The sequence below is a fragment of the Mauremys mutica genome, chromosome 5, assembly GCF_020497125.1.
Source record: "Mauremys mutica isolate MM-2020 ecotype Southern chromosome 5, ASM2049712v1, whole genome shotgun sequence".
Classification (NCBI taxonomy): domain Eukaryota; kingdom Metazoa; phylum Chordata; order Testudines; family Geoemydidae; genus Mauremys; species Mauremys mutica.
Window position 1 is genome coordinate 108,639,317 of NC_059076.1, and position 22,627 is coordinate 108,661,943.

The 22,627-nt window shown below is 42.1% G+C and overlaps 1 protein-coding gene and 1 long non-coding RNA gene across 2 annotated transcripts in view; one reads left to right on the forward strand and one right to left on the reverse strand.

The window, feature by feature from the left end:
• SEL1L3 (SEL1L family member 3) overlaps positions 1–12,420 on the forward strand; it is a 70,686-nt gene extending 58,266 nt beyond the window's left edge. The window contains exons 21-24 of the mRNA XM_045017414.1: positions 309–436; positions 7,456–7,558; positions 7,653–7,725; positions 11,243–12,420. Of these exons, the coding sequence (XP_044873349.1) occupies positions 309–436; positions 7,456–7,558; positions 7,653–7,725; positions 11,243–11,385 (447 nt within the window). The 3' untranslated portion in view covers positions 11,386–12,420. The remainder of the gene's footprint in view (positions 1–308; positions 437–7,455; positions 7,559–7,652; positions 7,726–11,242) is intronic.
• LOC123370699 overlaps positions 1–22,627 on the reverse strand; it is a 92,190-nt gene that overhangs the window by 61,339 nt on the left and 8,224 nt on the right. The window lies entirely within an intron of this gene.

A 22,627-nucleotide genomic window follows, 5' to 3' on the forward strand; every position in this document is an offset into this window, starting at 1 on the left:
ACTAAGATGAACTAGAATTAGCCTGGGGAATGTTTTCTTGTTTCTGATGCTCTTGTAAATGTATCGTTCACATGAGCATATCTTGGGGAAATAAGGTGCTCACATTTATTCAGTGAAGATCACAGAACCATATGGTATTAAAGTAAAAAAGGTAAAAAAACAATTGTAATTATTGACATGCTGATCAGTAGCCCAATCTATCTTCCACTGAAGTCAGTGATAAAACTTTCATTGAGCTCAGTGGTGCAGGATCAGACCTTAGATTCATGTATTTTCTTCTATATAATTGTATATTTTATGTATTTTAGGGATTCTTTAATTTGGCCCTTCTCGTGGAAGAGGGTAATTCCATTCCTCCCTACATTTTAGATCACTTAGAGATCAACAGGACTCTCCGGTCTAGTAATAGTTCCATCCTTCAGGAGCTTTATCAAAGGTGAGTTTATATATTCATCTTTCAGTACCAAGAGCTAGAATTCTTATCTTTACTCACATTATTACTTGTTGTAAACATCACTGGGACTAGTTGAGTACTCTGATCCCACAATGGAGCCTTAAATTTTACTGACAAACTAGGCTCTAGCAATTTGTACCTGTTCCATTTGTAAAATGCCTAAGATAGGCTTTTAACTGCAAATATGAGAAATAATATAGAGTACTGAATTAGGAACGGCTTCCATTTATTTCTGCTCGCTTTGCTATGACATGCTGACATTTGTCTGCTTTCACTTTGGAAATTCTGGTTTTTCTTCAAGTGTCCTTTGCACATTCCCACTCATGCGATGCGCTAGTGTGTGCAGCTCAGAAAGTGGAACCTTCTCGTAACAGTGCCTGTTAGCACGCACACACGCCCCTCCTGCTCCTCCCCTCTGCGTTCCTGAACATTCTGAGGGCAGGGCTATAGAAAAGGGGGGCGCGGTGCTCCCTCAGTTATTTCCAGCTGCAACAGCGGACAGATGTGAAACTCTCCAGTTCTATTTAACCTGGATTCTTCTCTCTAAAACAACTCAGTGCCTTAGCTTAGTGTAGTGTCAGTGTTAGTGGTTAGATTTTTATTCTTAGGATAGTTAGTTAAACCTTCAGTTCTGACTGTAAGTTCCATGGTGGTTCTGAAAGCTAAGAGACCTAGCTTCAAAAGATGCATGTCTTGTCCAGCAGTCTTCCTGGTGTCAGATGCCCATACCAGATGCGTGGCATGCCTCAGAGAAAGCACTCGCCTTCAAGGTGCTCCATCTGCAGAACATTTACCCAAGAACTTAGAAGGAGCTCTAGAACAGGCTGCAAGCCTTATTGCTGCAAGAAGCTCTGGCTGCAAAGCCTCCCAGATACAGCTCATCTAAAGAGTCCGTATCTAATTTGAAAAGGCCAGTGTCAGCTCCTGACCCATCAGGGACTAAAAAGATGAAGAGCACTATTCAAAAGTTTCCAGTATCTGCCCCAGGATCAGGATCCAAGACCTCAGTGCAGTAAGTTCGCAGATGATTGGATCCGATCTCAACACACTCAGACTTCATCGGTGCCAGTCTCAGAAATTAGAGCCAAACCACGGGAAAAGCCTTCAGATCCTTCTACTTTGGTTCCGAGAAAAACTGTGGGAGACAAGAAGGTTCCCATTAGTAGGGCCAAACCACGTTCAGGACACTTCTTGTATCCATCAGATCCAAATCAGAGAACATTGGATCCTAAATCAAAGACTAAGATAGATTCTAGCTCAGGGTAAATCCCTGCTTAAGAGTCATCCACCACTCCTGAAGTTCACATCAGACCTGAAGATCATTCCAGAGCCAACAGTTGTTTCTACATCACCCATCCAAACTGCCCCAGTCTCTGCAGTGATATCGCAAGAGCACCATAAAATGCGAAGTCAGATCTGTTGGCAGATCTACAAAGGACAAAAATGATTTCTCCCCTATCAGTTAGGGGGATAATAGGAAAGCTCCCACTAGTTATACTCCTCAGATCTCCCAGAGAGAGAAAAGGAGGAGACTGGATGAATTCTCACAGATAATAAGACAACTCCCTTTCTCCCCCTAACACACCCTGTGTCTCTACCAATACATTTGTTTCCCCTTCTCAGTTTTACACGTCAGATCTTGTAGTTTCTCCAGTAATCTGTGTCTGATCCGATTGGATCTGAGGTTGTATCCAGAGTCTGAGGAAGGATCATCTCACGTTAGGTATACCAACATACCTCCCAGTTTCCATGCTCATGAGAAAGAACACACTTCTAGGTTTGGTGTCTAGAAAACATGTCTTTCTAGATATGACATGGAGCCTGAGTTTAGTTAGTGGCATGATTGGCAGATACCACTGTGGGCTAGGTGGCCCTACTGACCTTCACATAGACAGTATAGGCATGTTTTGAATTCTTGTCAGAACTCCTCTCCGATGAGGGGTCAGAAAATATCTTAGTTCTCATCTCCGAGATTCCCAGATCAGTTGACTTCTCCTGTTTTAGAGGATCGTTCTCCTACTGTAATTTCTGATACTCTTTCGGAAGAAGAGGAGGAGCCTACAGCTCAGGTGGACTATCAAGAGTTGGAGCCAGAACTTGATGATGAATCTTTCCTGGATGAAAATATTGGAGTTGCTTCAGTTTCAAATCCTTCTGATGATGCTTTACAGTTCCACAAACTTGTGGACAGAATGGCAATGGCACTGCAATTCCATCAGTCACACTGGAAACCTCAATCCTGTTTTAAAATAAGATTATCTGTCCAATATTAGATAAGCTATTGCAGCCTGTGAAGACAGTTGGTCTACTCCTTCACTTTGTCAGGCTATATTGAAAAAAGCTGACAAATTATATTTATTGCTCTACAAGTTTTCATTCTTTCATGCACACCCTACCCCTAAGTCTTTAGTGGTGGCGGGGGTGGAACAAAGATCCAGAAGAGGGCAGTCACATTCCACACCTTCTGACAGGGAGTAAAAGAAGATGGATGCCGCTGATAGATAGGTATTTTCATCTGCATAGCTCAGAATTAGAGTAGCAAGTTACCAGGCAGTAATGTTAAATTATCAATATCAGTTATGGGAAAAGATGTTCATGTTTGCCAGAACACTCCCCAAAGAGCTAAGAAATCTGTCCAACACCTTGGAAACACAGGGGCAGGCAATGGTTAAATATTCTTAGAGCTTCTTTTCATTTTGTAGATTCAGCAGTGAGAATGGTTGATTCAGCTATCATACTACGCTGATATGCTTGACTCAGATCTTCTTTCTCCAACCTGAAACCAAATTGAAGGTAGAAGATCTTCTCTTCAGAGGTCTTGTGGTTATTTAGTAATAAGGCCAAGGAGATACTGGAGAAGATGAAGGACATGAGGTCTACTGCAAGACCTTTAGGTGTCTACCTAGCTCAGAGGAAGAGGAGTTTGAGACCTGTCTTTCAGGTACCATGGAAAATTCTATCCCCCTCTTCATCATCTTATTGTGGATCATCTTATTGTCATCAGAAAGATGTCATTTTCAGCATCAACAGCCTTCTTCTACACAGCCGCAGAGGAGAAAGCCTTTTAAGCCCCAAATGAAGGGAAAACAACGATCAGTTGCAACATCAAATTCAAACATCAGACCTCAAGTTTGACATGATGATCAGAAGCTTCAGACCAACCTGTAACCTCCTTCCAACCCTGCCATCTTTCCCGAATTTTCTATTATATCAGTGCTCACAATTCCATCACATCCCAAATGAATTCTGGAGATATTATTGAGTGGTTATGCCAATTGATTCGATTCCTTTCTTCCACCCCGCCGGCGTGCCACTTCTATCCTGATTCAGGGACCCTCTGAGTGTGTTAAGATCAGAGATCCAGTCCTTGTTGGAATCAAGAGCCACAGAGGAGGTGCCAAGGGAATTCAAAGGACAAGGTTCCTACTCCAGATATTTTCTGGTACCAAAGACAAACTGAGGACTTTGTGCAACATTAGATCTATGGAAGGCCTGTCTCCTTTATCAAAAAATCCATTTCCCCATGTTGACACAAGCATCTATCATAGCATTCCTGACCACCTTAGATTGGTTTACAGCTCTCAATCTGAAATATATGTACTTCCATATCTATATCAGATACAGGCATAAAAAATATCTTCATTTCCTGGTTAGACAAGACCACTTCCAGTACTAAATCTTACCCAGCAACTGTCCCATGGATATTTACAAAGTATCTTTCCATGGTTGCAAACTTTACGCATGCTCCCTCTTCAAAAGGTTAGGACTCATAGTAAACAAGAAAAAAAAATCTCTTCTGCTACCTACACAAAGGATTCCTTTTATAGGAGCAGGTCTCAGTTCCCTGGAGGGCAAAGCCTTTCTATTAGAAGAAAGATACCTGAAGCATCAATCCACTACAGAGGGGCTTCATCAAGATCCCACTTAGAGGCATGTTCTTTCTAGGCTTCATGGGTTTAGCCTCTTATGTCACAACTTATGCTCGGCTCAGGATGAAGAGTCTGCAGCTTTGGCTGATGTTAAGTTACAGACCAAGCACAGATGGCATGTGCATAAAGTTGACCATTCCAAGTAAGATACTGCTATCCTTGACATGGTGGACTCAACATTACAATGTTCTGAGAGGGGTAGCTTTCAACTCTCCAGCTCCATCTGAAACAGTCACCTTGGATGCCACCAACAGGGATGGGAAGTGCATTTCAGCAAATAGTTCAAGGTAATTGGCGTTCTCAGGAAAATAACCTGGAAATGAGAGCAATCCATTGGGCTCTCAAATTATGTCTGCCTCACAGCCAGAACAGGTAATGCAATTGTCACAGACAACACGACAATGGATTATATCAACATATAGGGAGGGTCTCACGCTTCCCAATTGTGCAAAGAAGCAGTTGCATTATGGGATTGCCGTATCCAGCACAATTTTTATCCAATAGCTCTATACCTAGCAAGCAAGGACAACAGCCTGGTAGATCAGCTGAACAGAGAGTAACAGAACTTCATGAATTGTCGTTAAAGAAATTTATAGATGAGATCCTCACCTTGCAGGGTTGCACATAATACAGTTAGAAAATTTATGAAGGAACTTGCTGTCATGCTTCCTGGGGGCACCCGGGGTTGTGAGGCACCTCACCACCACCTGCCTTTAGTGCGAGGAAGCCTTGTCTGTGCCTGGCAAGGGTCATACCCCTGGATTGTTCTGTCCATGGACCCTCACAGAATTCACAGATCTACTATTCCCAAAGAAACAGTACACCTCAGCTTACCAGTTACATCTCAGGATCACTGCTCACCTCAATTTACAGCACTTAGATATGGTTATAGTGAAACCAGGTAAAAGTTTATTTAACAAATAATAGAGCTTAAAGAAGAAGCAGGTAGACTTAATGGAAATAAATAATGACATATAAAATAAAGTTGTAACATGTTTTCTAGAGCCTAAACTTAACTAACAGGACAACCTGCCTCATAAATGTTAGCTCACTCAAAGACTCACCCCCAGGGTTAAACAGCCAAACAGGCTGTGATGCTCCATTCATAAAACAAACACACTGGCAGCTTGTCCCTTAGGTTAAGGTGTACCTGTGCAACCCCAAAATAGATCAAACAATCCATTTTCTTCACTGCAAACAGTGTATCCCCTGCTGGTTGTTTTTCCTGCAGAGAAACTCCTCTGGGGACTTTGCAGTCTCTTAATTAGCATTTTACTCAGTCTGTAAATAGGCATCCATTGTGAAGTATCCAATACTCAATTTACATACAGCCAGCCATCTAGAGCATCTCCTGCTTGAAAGAAACTTGTTTTATCCCCTCTTGGAGACCAATCCCAATTCACAAACCTTAAGAGCATTATCTTAAGTGTATATATACATAACTCATTACATATTATGCATCCATACATTTCGCAATGGATATGATATCCGTGTGACACAGGCTTTCAGTAGAGTCCTTATACGAGACCCTTTGATGAACTATTATGTAGAGACCAGATCCAGGGGATCTATGTAGCCCTATGCCCTGCTGTGCCCTCTGCCTGTGGGTACCCAGAGATCCCTGGGTCATACTTGCCAATATCTATCCACAACTAAAGGATCCAATACCATCATGGTATCTCAATTTACTCCTTAAACAGCTAATGACACTTCTCTTTGAGCCTATGGAAGACTGCTGTCTGTACCATCTATCTATAAAAATTGCTTTCATAGTAGCCACAGCCTCAGCTAGGTAAATGAGTGAACTACCACCACATGGCTCATCAGGTATCTTCCACAAGGATACGGTGGCCTCCGCCCTAATCCTAGATTCCTTCCCAAGGTGGTACCTGACTTTCATGTTAATCAGAATTTTTTCCCCTAGGGTTTACACTCTCATAGGGGAGTCAAAGTTGCATATGATAGATGCTAAAAGAGCTCTGGCTTACTGTATTAATAGAATCGAGGAATTTCAGAAATCATCCACTCTCTTTATTTCATATGCAGACAACCATAAAAGACACACCACTCTCTTCGGACTTTATCTAGTGGGGTTAGACAGGGCATAGAGGAAATCTATAAGCTAGCATTCATTCCACCCCTTCTTGGGGTTGGGTCATACTATCAGAACAATTGCTACCTCCATCACATGTCCCAGTTGCAGAGCCCTATAGGGCTGCTACTTGGAGCTCCACACATACTTTTTACAAAACTTCTCCCTAGACCTAACATCTGTTTGATGGAGCAGTACTATAATTCCTATTCAATTGTGACTCTGAGTCCCACCTTTCATGATGGGGTACTGCTTGCCAAACTATCCTGTGAGTGGGACTGTGCAGCAAACATCTGAAGAAGAAATGGAGGTTACTTACTTGTAACTGGAAGTTTTGTGGGGATGGGCTCTGCACTCCGCACCCACATTCCTGGGAATCCTAATGGAATTTTGACTTGAGAAGGCAAGGTTGGAAGGAACTGTGGCAGCAGGAAGTGCCACACCCCCTTTCATAGCCTCACCTTCAGAAGTTGCAGGAACACAGAAGAGAGAGGTAGGGAGGGGTTCATGAGCATTCTTAGGGGCTCTGCTACAAAAAAGGTTCCAGCGCCTCAACTGCACCCGCCGGTGTGTCCTGTGAGTAGGACCACGCAGATTCCATCTCTAAGAACTCCAGTTACAGATACGTAACAGTTATATCTGTTCCATTTACTTACAGAGAGCTAGTTTTCTTGATATCACATAAAGCAATTCCCATTCTATGCTCTAAGTGAAGTACAGTATGTACTGAAAGTTCACTCAGTAATCTGTAACATTGTAGAATCACCTTACAGATAAATGAGGAAGGATGACCTAGTGGTTAATGCATAGACCTATGAGTTAGGGAATGAAAGCTCTATTCCCAGCTTTGCTACTGAGTGGCTGTGCGACTTTGGGTAAGTCACTTAGGGCCCAGTGCTACCATTCTTACTTCTTGTAGTCCCATTGCTATAGAAGTACAAAACAAAATATTCAACACCACTTTTTATTTTTGTTTATAGGTGCTGGAGTCATAGCAATCAAGAATTAATTAATCCATGCTCATTAGCTTTGCTTTATTTTTACTTAAGAGTTTTCTGGAATAACATTTTGCATTCTACTCTGGTATGTATTATTCCATTGTCGCATTCATCAGTACAGTTAGAGTCCGGGACCTGCCTTTGTATTGATCTAACACACATTTCTAAACTTATTGCAGATCTACTTCATGGGAACCTTTCTTGTGTCAATATTGGTTGCATTTGCAGTGCAATATTTTCAGTCTCTGTCTGGTAAGTATTTGCCATGGTCAGGCTGAAATAATCTAGAAAAAAATAATTCTAGACATAAAATAGGGAACTTCAAAGTTATAACAGACTTCAAGATTTGGTGCCAGCATGCAGTTTATATATAATTTAAAGCAAGTAATTTCCTACAAATTCAGTCTCTTAATTGCAGGAGTAGATCTGACTCACACAAGTAGTCCTATTGCCTTCCAAAGCATCAGCATGAGTAAGGGTGTGCAGACTCAGGCCTCAAGCACAGAATAATAATTTTGCACCAGATCAGTAATTTTGAACTGTGCATTGATATTTGCCATTTCCCCCCCAGGAACAATTTCACCATTCTTTCACCAATTTTAACCAAACACAATTTGATTAGAGGAGCTGAAAATCATTTTTATTATGTTGTATAGCATTGTAGCGCTCTGCTTTATTTCAGCATCCTAAGTAAGATACTGTTTTTACCTTTTCACCCTCCAAAAAGCTATTAATAGACGTATAAGTGATTTAAGGGCTTTTGTTACTAAGGCCTTGGTTTCAGAGTAGCAGCTGTGTTAGTCTGTATCCGCAAAAAGAACAGGAGTATTTGTGGCACCATAGAGACTAACAAATTTATAAATTTGTTAGTCTCTATGGTGTCACAAGTACTCCTGTTCTTTTTAAGGCCTTGGCTGTTTTTAACATAATTATTGTAGCTTGAAAACTGCAGTTTCCTTCTGTTTGGAATGATAGTCACAGAAATGGGTAAAGATCTAGTAATTAGAGAGCCCATCTCTCTGCCAGTGCAGGATTACCCCCCACTATACTTTGAGTGTTTTTTTCCCAACAAGGTTTCACATGCTCCAAGTGATCTATCTTCTATCACTTCCCTGGGGAGAGTATTCCACAATACACCTCACTATTATACTGTTTTCCCTGATATCCAGCCTAAACTTTTGTTTTAGGAATTTTATCCTCCTAATGCATTCTGAATTTTCATACTCTTCATCATACTCAGTGTACCATCCTCATTTTGTAATTCCTCTCCCTTCTATGTTCACACCCACCAGATATTTGTTATCATGGCCTTTCGTAGTCATCACTTCTCCAAGTAATACATACTTAGCTCTCTGAATCCTACATTACAAATCACTCCTTCCAGCGCCATGCACATTTCTTTTCCTCATCTCTGTACTCCTTCCTTTTCTTGAAGTACATTTAACTAGAATAATGGGAATAAAACAAACAAAAAATAATGAACAGACAGTTCAGTAATGTCAATTTCATGTGTCCTATTCTAGTAAAATATTTTTATATAACTAGAGTTGGGTTAAGCAGCAGTAAGAAGATTTTTAACCTATCCTTGAAATAAAGGTTCAGATAATTAATTAGTATCACAGGAGAGATTATGCTTATTACCACTTTTTTTTGGTTACCATTTGTGTTAAGCCTTTCTGATGCTTTGACCATCACATTAGTTACTGAAGTCTGAATGAAACCTGGCACTGATGACTAATTTAAACCTGTTGTTAAGGCTGTGGTTATGAAGATTCCTAGTATAGCATTAACTTTAAGAGATAGTAACTCGAAGGAATAGATCATTTCCTTTTATAGTCCTTATACCTATCACCTTGTGAATAGCCAGACTAATGAGTTTATGACTTCAGGTGATTGTTGCCACAAGATTCAGTGGGCTGTATTCTGCACCCTGACTGAGCTGCATGGGCAGTGGAGCCAGTTGGGCTTCCCTCATCCCATGCCACTCAGTCCCAGTGTAATAGTTACTGGGGAGCAACTCTGACTTACACCAATGGGTGGAAGCTCATACTTTACACCAGTGCACAGTCGGTCATAGAAGAGCAAGAGTGGGTCAAAATGGATCTAACGGACTGGAAAATCCCGCCCATTGCTTTCTTTTCTGATAGGGAGGAAGTAGAGAATCAATGTTGGGGCCACATACTGGCCCTCAGTCTCCTAGAAATTTTTTTTTCAGTTTAAAGGAATATTACAGACAAAAAAACATTGTCTAGGAAGGAAAGTGCTCATGATGTGCAATAGACAGTAAATCATCGGTCAACAAAGCTGAAGAGCATGATCAGCCACAAATAAAAAAAGAGCAAAGGTAGGCACGTATCTAAGGACAAGACAGTTTTTGATCAGCAAACTGTGGAAGAAATATGGACAAATTATGGAAAGAGGGTTTCCATTATATTATATTTTCTTGCAAACTTAAAAATGTTATCGTCTAATCTTCGTAGAATGGGTGTATGGTGACAGGCTTATTACTGTAACCAAATAAAGTAAAATCGGTCACTAAGGCTATGTCTACACTGTGCCACAGTGTGGATGGCGGGGTTGTGAATTGCAGAATACACTAAAATGTTGCACACAAAGTACCCTGTGTGGACACTGCGGCCTTGGCTACACTTACAAATTTGCAGCGCTGCAGCAGGGTGTGAAAACACACCCTCTGCAGCGCTGCAAATTGCGGCGCTACAAAGCGCCAGTGTAGTCAAAGCCCCAGCGCTGGGAGCCACGCTCCCAGCGCTGTCCGTTATTCCCCACAGGGAGGTGGAGTACGGACAGCGCTGGGAGAGCTTTCTCCCAGCACTGGCGCTTTGACTACACTTAGCGCTTCAAAGTGCTGCCGCGGCAGCGCTTTGAAGTGTAAGTGTAGCCAAGCCCGCAGGTGCAAATGAGCCCGCTAGTGCAAACGAAAAGATACTAGTTCACATTAATGTAGCCCTCTCTCTAAAGCTAACTTTTACTTTGCACCAGCAGTGTCCACACAAGGCAGTTAGTGCTCAATGCTTGGGTGTGTTCTGCAGTTCACACCCCCTGTCATCAGCCACACTGCAGCACAATGTAGACAAGCCCTAAATCAGTGGTTCTCAAATTTTGTACTGGTGACCCCTTTCATATAGCAAGCATCTGAGTGCAACCCCCCCTTATAAATTAAAAACACTTTTTAATACATTTAACACCATTATACATGCTGGAGGCAAAGTGGGTTTTGAGGTGGAGGCTGACAGCTCACAACCCCCCATGTAATAACCTCGTGACCCCCTGAAGGGTCCTGAACCCCAGTTTGAGAACCCCTGCCCTAAGTGAAAGTACAATACTATCCTAGGTAGGATTTGAAAAATCTCCATCAACACTTTAGATACAAATTAAGTTTTGGAAAATAATCTCTCATAATCACAAATATTCCTTTATTAATATAAAATATACTGAATTATTAAGAAATAAGACTTACAACATATATAAATTGTTCACAGATACATTCTAAACTTGATTTTGAAAGCCCTGTCCTTTATTACCAGATGCAAGTGATATAATTTAGGGGCCATCGTAATGCATACACACAAAGGGGCACAGATAAAGTTACATTGGGCTACTTATTTTGACATTTCCTAATTTTTGAATGCTTGATTTTTCTTGCGTGTAGTTTTATTTAGATGTTTGTATGGGAGCCAGATAGGTACGTGTATACTTTATATAAGTACTACATTTCAATATTTATTCTGTATTTGTGTTTTTTCTACAGCCAATGATTCTCAGGCACCACGGCCAGAACAATCTCCAGATGTACATTCTTCCACTGAAAACACCAGTGACATTAGATCAACAGAGCAAGAGGAATCTACTCTTACAAATAATGTAGCTCAGCATCCCCATTTGACCAGCTGAGGGGTAATTCTCTGAAAGATCGGAATTCCAAAGCAATCATCAGAATGGCATGGTCTTGAGCAGTTACAATTCTAAGAGTTCACAACTGTATAGAATGGTATTAACTACGTACTCTATGGGCTAAATCCTGCTCTTAGTTAGACCTGGGCAAACCCAGTGATCTAATCTATCTATTATATAAGGCAGAAGGAAATTTTTAAAAAACCAAACCAAGAATACATGTTGATTATCTCATGAGATTATACATCTGCATGCATTGGATGGTCTTGTTTTTGATGGGAATAGAAAAACGGGTGAAATCCTGACCCTGCTGAAGTCGGTGGCAAAACTCCCATTGATTTCAATACGGCTAAGATTTCACCCACGGTATCTAATATTTGACTAAACAGTCTTTGCCCACATTTAGACGCAAGGCTAAATTTCCTGTAGCCCTGTTCCTGGAGGCTTAGTAGCCAGTCTGTGTTTGCTTTGAATTTATCGGGTAGCTGCACAAGAGCAACTGATTATAGGGAGCAGCTCCCTTTACCAAAAAATACAAAAAAAAGTGGCAGCGTCACAGTAAATCAGTGAACAGCTTCTTCTCAAATTCTCATATGGGTAACATAGGAAGGGATTTCTCTCCAGTTTTACAGTATATCTTAAATTGTCCTTGAACTAAATTACTGATCAGGTGTCATTTCCATTAATTAATATGTTTATACAGCACTAGTGCAATGGGGTCTTTGATTCCATGTCTAGAGGTCCAGTAGGCTACGGTAATACAAATGATGATAAATAATAAAAGTGCTAGTTAGGACAGGCAGGATAACAGGATACACGGGAAGTAATCATACAGAGCATAGATCTCATCTGTCTGATTTTAAAGCTGCACAAAGTGAGTAGATGTAGGAAGGAATGACTGTATGTGTTCAGCAGGTGTGTACACATAAAATCATATAGGTCATAGGTAATTGTATCCATCTATGCATTATTGTCGGTTAAATCTAATCTCTTTGCACTGCTTTATTTACAAGAGTAAATAAAATTATTTTTCTATTGCTGACTGTATGGTAACTGGCTTATTTGTCTTTTTATCTTGTGTTACAGTTAGGCTAGTTCTACACAAATCTTGTAGCCACACATTGGCTTTAGAGGATATAATCTGTGCAGGTAATCTCATCATCAAACTGTGATCCAGGGCAGGGCCCTGGGGTGTTTCTGGGCAGGCCCGGTCCTTGCACTGTGTCAGAGTTGGGTGCAGCCTCACTGCTGAGTCCGTGTCCTAGGGGGAGGTGAACAGTGATCTCCTATCTTGGTGCAACCAGTGGCCTGTGCTCCCCAGTGCCATGCTGGAGTCTCCACATTTATTTGACAAATAAAATTTGCAAAATTTTGCAAAATTGTAAAATAATGTGTGCAGAATTTTCATTTTTTTGGCACAGGAAAAAACCACAATTGCATTGTGTGGGGTTAATCACAATCGTATGGACCAATCAATATTTGGTTTGACACCAATGACTAGCTGGATACAAAACCTGCCACTTGTATGTACAAATACCTGATTTGCATGTAATCATAGTATTTGCACATGCACATTTGGCACAGAACACAGGCATTTTAAAAACAGGTACTATGTGTCAAATATTGTTCTGCAACAGCAACTGCTCCATAATTAAAGTTTGCATCTTAATTTCCATACTAAGCCCAATTTTGGTTTCCCTTCTAACATAAATTAAAATTTTCATACAAACTTAAATAAAGTGCAAATATCATAATGCAGTCTGCATTTAGGGTAATAATGACAACTTGTTTTCATTTATCTGGTTAGATATATAATATTAGAATTCTGCCAAAAGTCCAAAGGTGTGTGCGTACTGTTTGTGATCAAATGTAGCATTGCAAAATTTTACAATTGAACACAGGCTCAATAGAAATGAGCAATTATTTGCAATGGATAAAAACAATGCAATACACTAGGTGCCTGATTATAATTTACATTTTACATTTAATTAATGCTGACCTTACGGCCCCTTACGTTGCTAGAGCAGGGTAAAAGGTTCTTGTGATTCAGGCCCTAGGTAAATAGAACTAGATGGATCACATGGCTTTTCAACCACACGTGTACTATTTTATAAACAAACAAGCAGTTCTACCATTCAAGTTTTTATTACTGAAAATAACTAGACTTTGGTAAAAATAGTTCGTGCTAATAATGGATACTGTGATGATGTTGCTGAACTGAACATTGGGGATGGCCCCAAAAAAGTGACACAAATTGGGGTTTTGATTAAATGAAAATTTTCACGGACAGTATCTGCTTTTCTAGAAAATTTTTAGATTTTTTGGTCAAAGTATGAAAATGTTTTGGCTTTTGTTTTTTTCAATGAAAAGTCAGGATTTTCCATAGGGGGAAAACCCCATTTGCTGCTGAGCTTTTCTGAAAATGCTACAAATAGTGGTGCACCAAGTGTAGGCAGGCAGGCTCAGCAAGGCAGGATCCAAGTGTGGAGGGGCTTAGTGTGAAGGGATCCAGGTGTGGGTTGAGAGGGTTCTGTGTGGGGCACTCTGGGTGCGGGTGGCTCAGTGGGGGATCTGGGTGGGGGTGGATCTGGATTCACAGGGGCTTGTTGGTAATGGGACTCTGCAGGGGTGTTCAGGTGAAGGTGGTTGGGGCTCAGTCGGGGGGTGTCTGGGTGTGGGGGGATAGAGCTTGGCGGAGGGGTCTGGGGGTGTGGACCTCACTGGGGGATCCAGATGCTGCGGGAGAGGGGCTCAGGTAGAGATCCAGGTGCCAGTCATTCTGAAATGTATTAGCAGGAATGTTGTAAGCAAGACAGGAGAAGTAATTCTTCCACTCTACTCTGTGCTGATTAGGCCTCAACTGGAGTATTGTGTCAAATGTGGGTGTCACATTTCAGAAAAGATGTGGACAAATTGGAGAGAATACAGAGAAGAGCAACAAAAATGATTAAAGGTCTAGAAAACATGGCCTATGAGGGAAGATTGAAAAAACTGGGTTTGCTTAGTCTGGAGAAGAGAAGACAGAGGGGACATAACAGTTTTCAAGTACATAAAAGGTTGTTACCAGGAAGAGGCAGGAAAATTGTTCTCCTTAACCTCTGAGGATAGGACAAGAAGCAATGGGTTTAAATTGCGGCTTAGGTTAGACATTAGGAAAAACTTCCTGTCAGGGTGGTTAAGCACTGGAATAAATTGTCCAGGAAATTGTGGAATCTCCAACACTGGAGATTTTTAAAAGCGGGTTAGACACACACCCGTCAGGGATGGTCTAGATAATACTTAGTCCTGCCATGAGTTCAGGGGACTGGACTAGATGACCTCTCAAGACATAGGCGCTGACTCTGTGGGTGTTCAGGGGCTCAAGCACCCATGGGAAAAAAATAGTGGGTGCTCAGCACCCACCAGCCACAGCTATTGGGTGGGGCCACCAATCAGCTGCTGGGTGGCTGGCGGCAGGAGCTCGGGAGAGGGCAGGGAGCAGCAGGCCTCAGGGGAGGGAGTGGAGTGGGGGAAGGAAGAGGTGGAGGGGGGGCAGAGCAGGCACGGGGCCTCGGAGTAGAGCAGGGATGGAGCATCCACTGGGAAAAATAAAAGTTAGCACCTGTTTTCTCAAGGTCCCTTCCAGTCCTACTGTTCTATGATTACAACAGAAGCCATGTGAAGAGTAATTAATGATCAAGTAATGTGAAAATAAATACTACTTTACAATAAGATGGAATTAATTAATGCTGAAATAACAGAGATTTACAACAAAGGAATAAGCACGTGTGTCTGTATCTGCAAATGGCCAGTTAGTCATAGCTAATGAGAACAATAATAATATTGATAACATTTATGTACGTCAAAGAACTTTGATTAAAAAGGAGTGTTGCCTACTGAATAGGGCACAGGGCTAGAATTCAGGAGACATGGTTTCAATTCCCAGCTCTGCTGCTTGCCAGCTGTGTGACCTTGGGTAAGTCACATCACTGCAGTGTCCCTCAGTTTCCCCAGCTGTAACATGGAGATAATGATAATGACCTCCTTTGTAAAAAACTTTGAACTCTATGGATGAAAAGTGCTAAATAAGAGATAGGAGTGACTATTATTAGCAGAAACATGGACAATTGTATCCAATTTACAGATGGGATAATTGAAATACAGAGACATTAAGACCTAGATTTAAACAAATAAAGTTAGTTTTAATCAATGGGTAGCGCAGGTGCTTACCACCTCTGCAAAATAGGCCACAGGTGCCTCAAATCAGACATCCAACATTAGAGGACATGCTGAAAATTCAGTCATATGAATTACCTAGAGTCACAGGTTGAGTTAGTGGCAGAGTAGACACAGAATTCAGGTGTTCTCAGTGGCCCTAGCCACTGGACTACGCTATCTCCTAATTTGTGTGGGGATGAACTTTAAGCATACAATTCTGCCTGCGTATTGGAGTGTGTAGTTACACATAAGCATGCATGAAAATTAGGCCCAGTGATGCTAACACTTTTGTATATTTATATTTGAAATTAAATAAATCTCATACATATGAAACATTTCTTAGTACTTGTGTGGCACTATTGAGGCCCATGCCATTTTACAAGAATGCAAAAAGACACAGACCATTCCCTGTAGGGCTAATGTTCTAAAGTAATGGAGTTCTGACAATTTACACCAGCTGCAGATCTGCCCCTATATTGGACAAAGTACCGTACAAAGATACGAAGAAGGGCTGTGTGACAGGTTGATCCCCCACTCTGTAGTGCCACCTGATGTACTGGGGTACCACTGAGCCCGCCTATTCCACCAGCCTAGGTTCCCTTACACTGTCCTGCTGAAACAGGCCCTCAAGCCTCCACCAGCACACACACAGGTAGGGACACACCCAGCTGCAGAAAGACACAGACACTGAAATCAGCTCTGCCTGGGAAGACTCAGCTAGGAAATTGCCCAGCACTCAAGTGCACACCCACTCTGGGGTGCAAACCCAAAATTGTATTGTCTTGCACTGAACAGAGAACTGTACAGCATAAGCTTATTGAAATTCACCTCCTTCCTCAATGTGGGAGGAAGATATGCACAGTTTCCCTCTCCCCAGTTATGAATTCAACAAACTAGGTTTAGAGAAAACAAAAACAAGTTTATTAACTACAAAAGATAGATTTTAAATGATAGCAAACAGCTCAAAGCAGATTACTGAGCAAATAAAACAAACCTGCAAACTAAGCTTAATACACTTAAGAAACTGGTTACAAGTAAAAAACAAAAACAAAAAAAAACGACGAGTCCTTGTGGCACCTTAAAGACTAACAAATTTATTTGGGCATAAGCTTTTGTGGGCTAGAACCCACTTCATCAGATATATGAAGTAAAAAATACAAGAGCAGGTATAAATACATGAAAGGATGGGGGTGCTTTACCAAGTGTTAGGTCAGTCTAATTAGATAAATCAATTAACAGCAGGATACCAAAAGAGGAAAAATAACTTTTGAAGTGGTAAGAGAGTGACTCATTACAGGCAGTTGACAAGAAGGTGTGAGCAACAGTAGGGAGAAACGAATATGAAGCTGATACAGACTAACACGGCTACCACTGAAACGGGTTACAAGTAGTAATTTCTCACCCTAAATGTTGTTTTATGGCAGATAGCAGAGGTTCTTGAAGACAAGCTACTCTTGCTTGCAGCTTAAAACCCTAGATATTTCTTTCACAGGCCAGATACCATTTCCAGCCTGGGCTCAGCTCTTCTCCTTGCCCCCCTCAGTCCTTGTATCTTAGATGTTTTCAACTGTCATCCTGGGCAGGGATTCAGTGAAGATATCTGTTCAATATCTTCATCAATGATTTAGATAATGGCACAGAGCACACTTATAAAGTTTGCGGATGATACCAAGCTGGGAGGCGTTGCAAGTGCTTTAGAGGATCGGATTAAAATTCAAAATGATCCAGACAAACTGGAAAAATGGTCTGAAATAAATAGGATGAAATTCAATAAAGACAAATGCAAAGTACTCCACTTAGGAAGGAACAATCAGTTGCACACATACAGAATGGGAAATGACTGCCTAGGAAGGAGTACGGCAGAAAGGGATCTGGGGGTCATAGTGGATCACAAGCTAAATATGAGTCAATAGTGTAACACTGTTGCAAGAAAAGCAAACATCATTCTGGGATGTATTAGCAGGAGTATTGTAAGCAAGACACGAGAAGTAATTCTTTCACTCTACTCTGCGCTGATTAGGCCTCAATTGGAGTATTGTGGTCAGTTCTGGGCACGACATTTCAGGAAAGATGTGGACAAATTGGAGAAAGTCCAGAGAAGAGCAACAAAAATTATTAAAGGTCTAGAAAACATGCCCTATGAGGGAAGATTGAAAAAAATGGGTTTGCTTAGTCTGGAGAAGAGAAGACTGAGAGGGGACATGATAAGAGTTTTCAAGTACATAAAAGGTTGTTACAAGGAGGAGGGAGAAAAATTGTTCTTCTTAACCTCTGAGGATAGGACAAGTAGCAATGGGCTTAAATTGCAGCAAGAGAGGTTTAGGTTGGACATTAGGAAAAACTTCCTAACTGTCAGAATGGTTAAGGGTAATAGGTACATAGACAATATTCCCAACTTCAGATACAAAAATGATACATGCATACAAATAGGATAATCATAGTCAGTACATCATAACCTTTCCAATGATATCTCACGTGACCCATCTTGCATAAAATACATCTTAGATATGCTATAATCATATTATAACAATATTTCTATGAAGAATGTGGGACGTAGTGTCACAGGTTGCACATAGGTTGTGATTTACAAGGTGAGTTTTTTGTTTGGCTGAGTGTTTTCATAAAGATATGATAGAACAGGGGTAGGCAACCTATGGCACACGTGCCAAAGGTGGCACACAAGCTGATTTTCAGTGGCACTCACGCTGCCCAGGTCCTGGCCACTGGTCCAGAGGGCTCTGCATTTTAATTTAATTTTAAATGAAGCTTCTTAAACATTTTTAAAACCTTATTTACTTTACATACAACAATAGTTGTTATATATTATAGACTTATAAAGAGACCTTCTAAAAATGTTAAAATGTATTACTGGCACGCAACACCTTAAATTAGAGTGACTAAATGAAGACTCGGCACAGCACTTCTGAAAGGTTGCCAACCCCTGTGATAAAATCTGAGCTAGATTCGATGGCTGAGCTATTGAAAGAGACCTGGAGTGAGATTAGTCCCGGTAAGCGTTTTTAAAGGGAATCTTGGATGAGAGCAAGACTGCTTAGTGCACTGGGCAGAAGGAGATGGCCCAGACAGAGAACAGCATGGAAAATAGCCCAAAATCCTGAGTGAGAGTAGGTGACTAAGGGCTATGCAGTCCTGGAAGAGTAGACTGAATGTAGTACATGAGCCAGAGTATAGTAAGGACAGATATGTAAACAGGATTGGGACTATGCAAAACCTTGGGAGTGAAGACCAAGAGCCAGAGTCTTAGTCACTCTAAGGCCCCTTTAGACCACTCTAGGCACAAATAAACTTTAAGGCCCTTTGTATGCTGCAGTGTAAAGGGATTTTAATGAAAATGTGAATCGGGAGCAACGTGTCTGAACCTGCTGCAGAATAAAATAGCATATCTGCCATACTTTCAGCCTCTGTGCGTTTACAGTGTATGCCTTGCACAGAACTCGTGTCAAGTAGTGATTGCACTCCCATAAGCGTGCTTCTGTTAGACATTTACACCGTACTTGACTTTCATGCAGGAAGTAGCATGATGTGTAGGATATCAAAATAAATATTGGTGACAAGGATATAAATAATTCAGTTCAAGTATTTCATTGTAGATATTGCTAGGAATATGGTTTTCAATAGCACCTAAATCCTATTGTTTCACAAGGGGATTTTTCAGCACTTATGAAAATCCCATCTTACATTCATAGTCATTGTCTACCAGAGTTACAAAGATATTTAGAGGCCTAAAGATGCAGACAGTGGCACCATGGACCAGATTCACGAGGGGGAACATAGGCACCTAATGCTGCCAGCTGCTGCCTAATGCTGTAGGTGCCTAAATTACCCAGCCTATGTTTTCACGAGTAAAGTTCCCTGGGTACCTACATTTCTGCTGGTGCACATGCCCACACCCTCAGTCCTGAGATCACTGAGCAACTTGGTGCCTAATTCACACCTAAGCCCCAGCCGATTCACAGACTAAGTATTCCCTGCTCTGGCTTGCCTGCAGGGACTGATCTGGTAGACATGTTCAGCAGCTGCTTTAGCATCTAGTATTGAATGAAGCAGGGACGGGAACCCAGGCCCAGGGGCGATGGATTCTTCCTAAAAGTGGGCAGAGGATGAGGCCCTGCCCCCACCTCTCCTCTCCTCCCCAAGCTCCTGTCCCCCTGGTCAAGCCAGAGCCAGTCCGGGGGGCCTGGGCCTTTCCACCTGCCTGGGATGGGGTGTCCCAAAAGCAGCCTCTGGCCTGTGTCCCCATGCCCCGGGCAGCCCACTCAGGGCAGGTGGAGAGTCTGGGGCTCCCCACAGCTGCCCGCACAGCTCTTACCCCCGACCTGGCTCTAGCTTGCAGCCTGGCCTGGAAGCAGGGTCTCAGAGGCCAAAGACCCACCGCCAGGCCATAGGTAAGAGCCACCCAGGCAGCTGTGGGAAGCTGTGGACCATCCATCTGCCTGTAGCAAAAAGTAGATGTGCCATCGCCTCTTGGCTCCCCCTGTTCTGGCCCCCCTGCCGAAGGTCTCCCACATCCTGGGCTGAATGCACTAACTACTGGGCTCTTGGGTAAGAGGGGGCACCACTTCTTCTTTGCTTTCACTTGAGAAAAGAGTGGCCTGATTTAGGCACCTAATGCCAGGAAAGGGATAACGGCTGCGTCTCCCCAATGGAGGAAGGAATCTCCCTGCAGCCCAGAGTCGGGTGGGCCTTAGGCTGCACCCTTCTCCTCAGCAGTTCCTTAGTGGCTAGTTTAAGTAGCTCTCCCTTTAGTGTACTTGCGTCTGTGAATTCCTGTTAGACACCTAACTCTCCTTGGATGGGGAGCCAAGGCGTCTATCTCGGGGTTGTGAATTCCACTTAATGGCAAGGTGCCTAATCAGGTGCTGTACACTCACCCTAAGTCCCCCTGGTAAACCTAGTAGGATTTTCAAAAGCACCTGGGTGAGTTAGGTGCCTAACTCTCCCAGCCTTTCAGTGGGACCTAGGTTCTTACGATGTAAAAGCACTTTGTAAAGCCTACTAGGCGTCTGTTTGCACCTTTGTAAATTTGGCTCTTTTATCATTTAATCTTCGTTGTTTAGTCAAAATACCTGAACTCTCCAGGCTGTCTTCTATCCCTGCTCTTGTCCCTAACTTTCCTCTTCCCATTCCCTTCTCTGATTTTTTCATGTCTAGCTGTGTCCTTTATCGCTCATCCACCTTCCCATTCATCACTAAGGAACATCCGAGCTGCCAGTGCTCCTCGCCATTTCCTCTGAGGTGAACGGGGGGCCCACTGCCCCTGCAAATGGCAGCTTGAGAGAGCAGCAAAGGGACCCAGAAAACAGGAAGGCTGTATAATCCATCCTTTTATTGTGCCCATAATTTTTATGTGACCTTTCTTGCAACTTTATCAAATATTCTTTGCACTACAAAGACTCAAAACTTTATTGCCCCAGTGTCTGGAGCAAATTTAAACTCAAACAAAGCAGCAAGAAGCAAGTGCATAGAAATTACTGTAATAAATGTCTATACGTGTCGGAAGATCAAGTTATGACAACGTTTGACGTAGATTCATAGATACTAGAGATGGAAAATGCTTTGCACAGCATACAGTTTAACGGAATGCAGTAATAAAAATAAGGGTGCATAATTATGAGGCCAATAAAATAAACACTTTATTATCCATCCTATGCTTAAACCTAGTTAGCAGGGACGATAAAGAGCTTGACTTACTAGCAAGACTAAACCTTTTCAGTCTTCCAAACTAATTGTTATTATTCAACTACGACGCGTTCGACTCTCTTGTCATATATTAGACTAATGTTAAAGGATCTGTTTTGTTAAAAACCAGTCTCTCTATTGCAGTTGCAATTTTTGCAGCCAAGTGTGGACATAAATGACTTGTAGGTTAAAAACAGGTATTTAGGCACCTAACTGCCCTCATAGATACCCACATTAGTTAATCCCACAATTATTTGAATGTGCAAAATGTGAGACTATATTGAAAAATCAGGTCCAAATAACAAAGCTGAAGAGAGATGCGCAAACTGCCCTTTGATTGCATTTACTGGCAAATCATAGCAGAATTCTTTCAATGCTTTGGCTGACAATGCTGGATTTTATACATCTAAAAGTTGTGCTAGAGTTAAGAATTGCAGCCCTGGGACATCCAAACCAATTATATTTAGTAGCTGCATCCAAGGGATAGGGTATGGCTTCACTGCAGAGTTAATGGAACCGTTGTGTTAACCCCTCTCCCATCCACACACAAAACCCTCTCACCCAAGTCTGGTAGCGTTTCAAACCTAGGCTGACTGGCCTGGCTGTAATAGAGGCTAGAGCTCAGGTGTCACTTTTATTCTGCCTGGTAACTCGTCCATTTTGCAGTGGGGCTGCAGGCTGAACCACTCGAGTACAGCTAGTCATCTGATGCCTTCCCACAATTTTCCCCTCTCCCCCCATGTGCCGCAAAGGACAGACAAGTTCTACAATTCAGTGGGAAAGAATCATAGAGCGACTCAGCTTATGGCAGCACAACAAACCATAGGAGATGCCCCCAGAATTCCTACTGTAGTGCCAGTGGGGACATAGTAACTCTGTTATGCAGTGTGGCTGCTCACACCCCAGGCCAGGCTACTGTGGGTGCCAATCACACAAGCTATTGCTATCACGAAGACGTACCCATAGTGAGGAAAACTAGAAGAGGCTTGCAATTCAGTTTACAGCACATGAGCTCAGGGAACTGAGTGAAGTTGTTTCAAGCAACTGTGGGGTTTGAACTCAGTTCAAGGTAAGAAGCAGCATTAGGATTGGGTTTGAGATCTGTGGCAACGGGAATCAGTGGCACAGGTAGGGATGGCGAAACACAGATTTTGGGGCACAATTTGTGTCCACAATTGACCCAGTGCATAGGAGGTTAGTGACCTGTGGGTTTGGCCCCTGCACATGCCCTCCTGCACAGCTCTGGCTGGCTTGTCCACAATCCAGTGTGCTAATCCACAGAGCCTGGGTTGTGTCTTCACTAGGGAAAAAAATTTATTTTAACCCACTTTAACTCGCCCACATT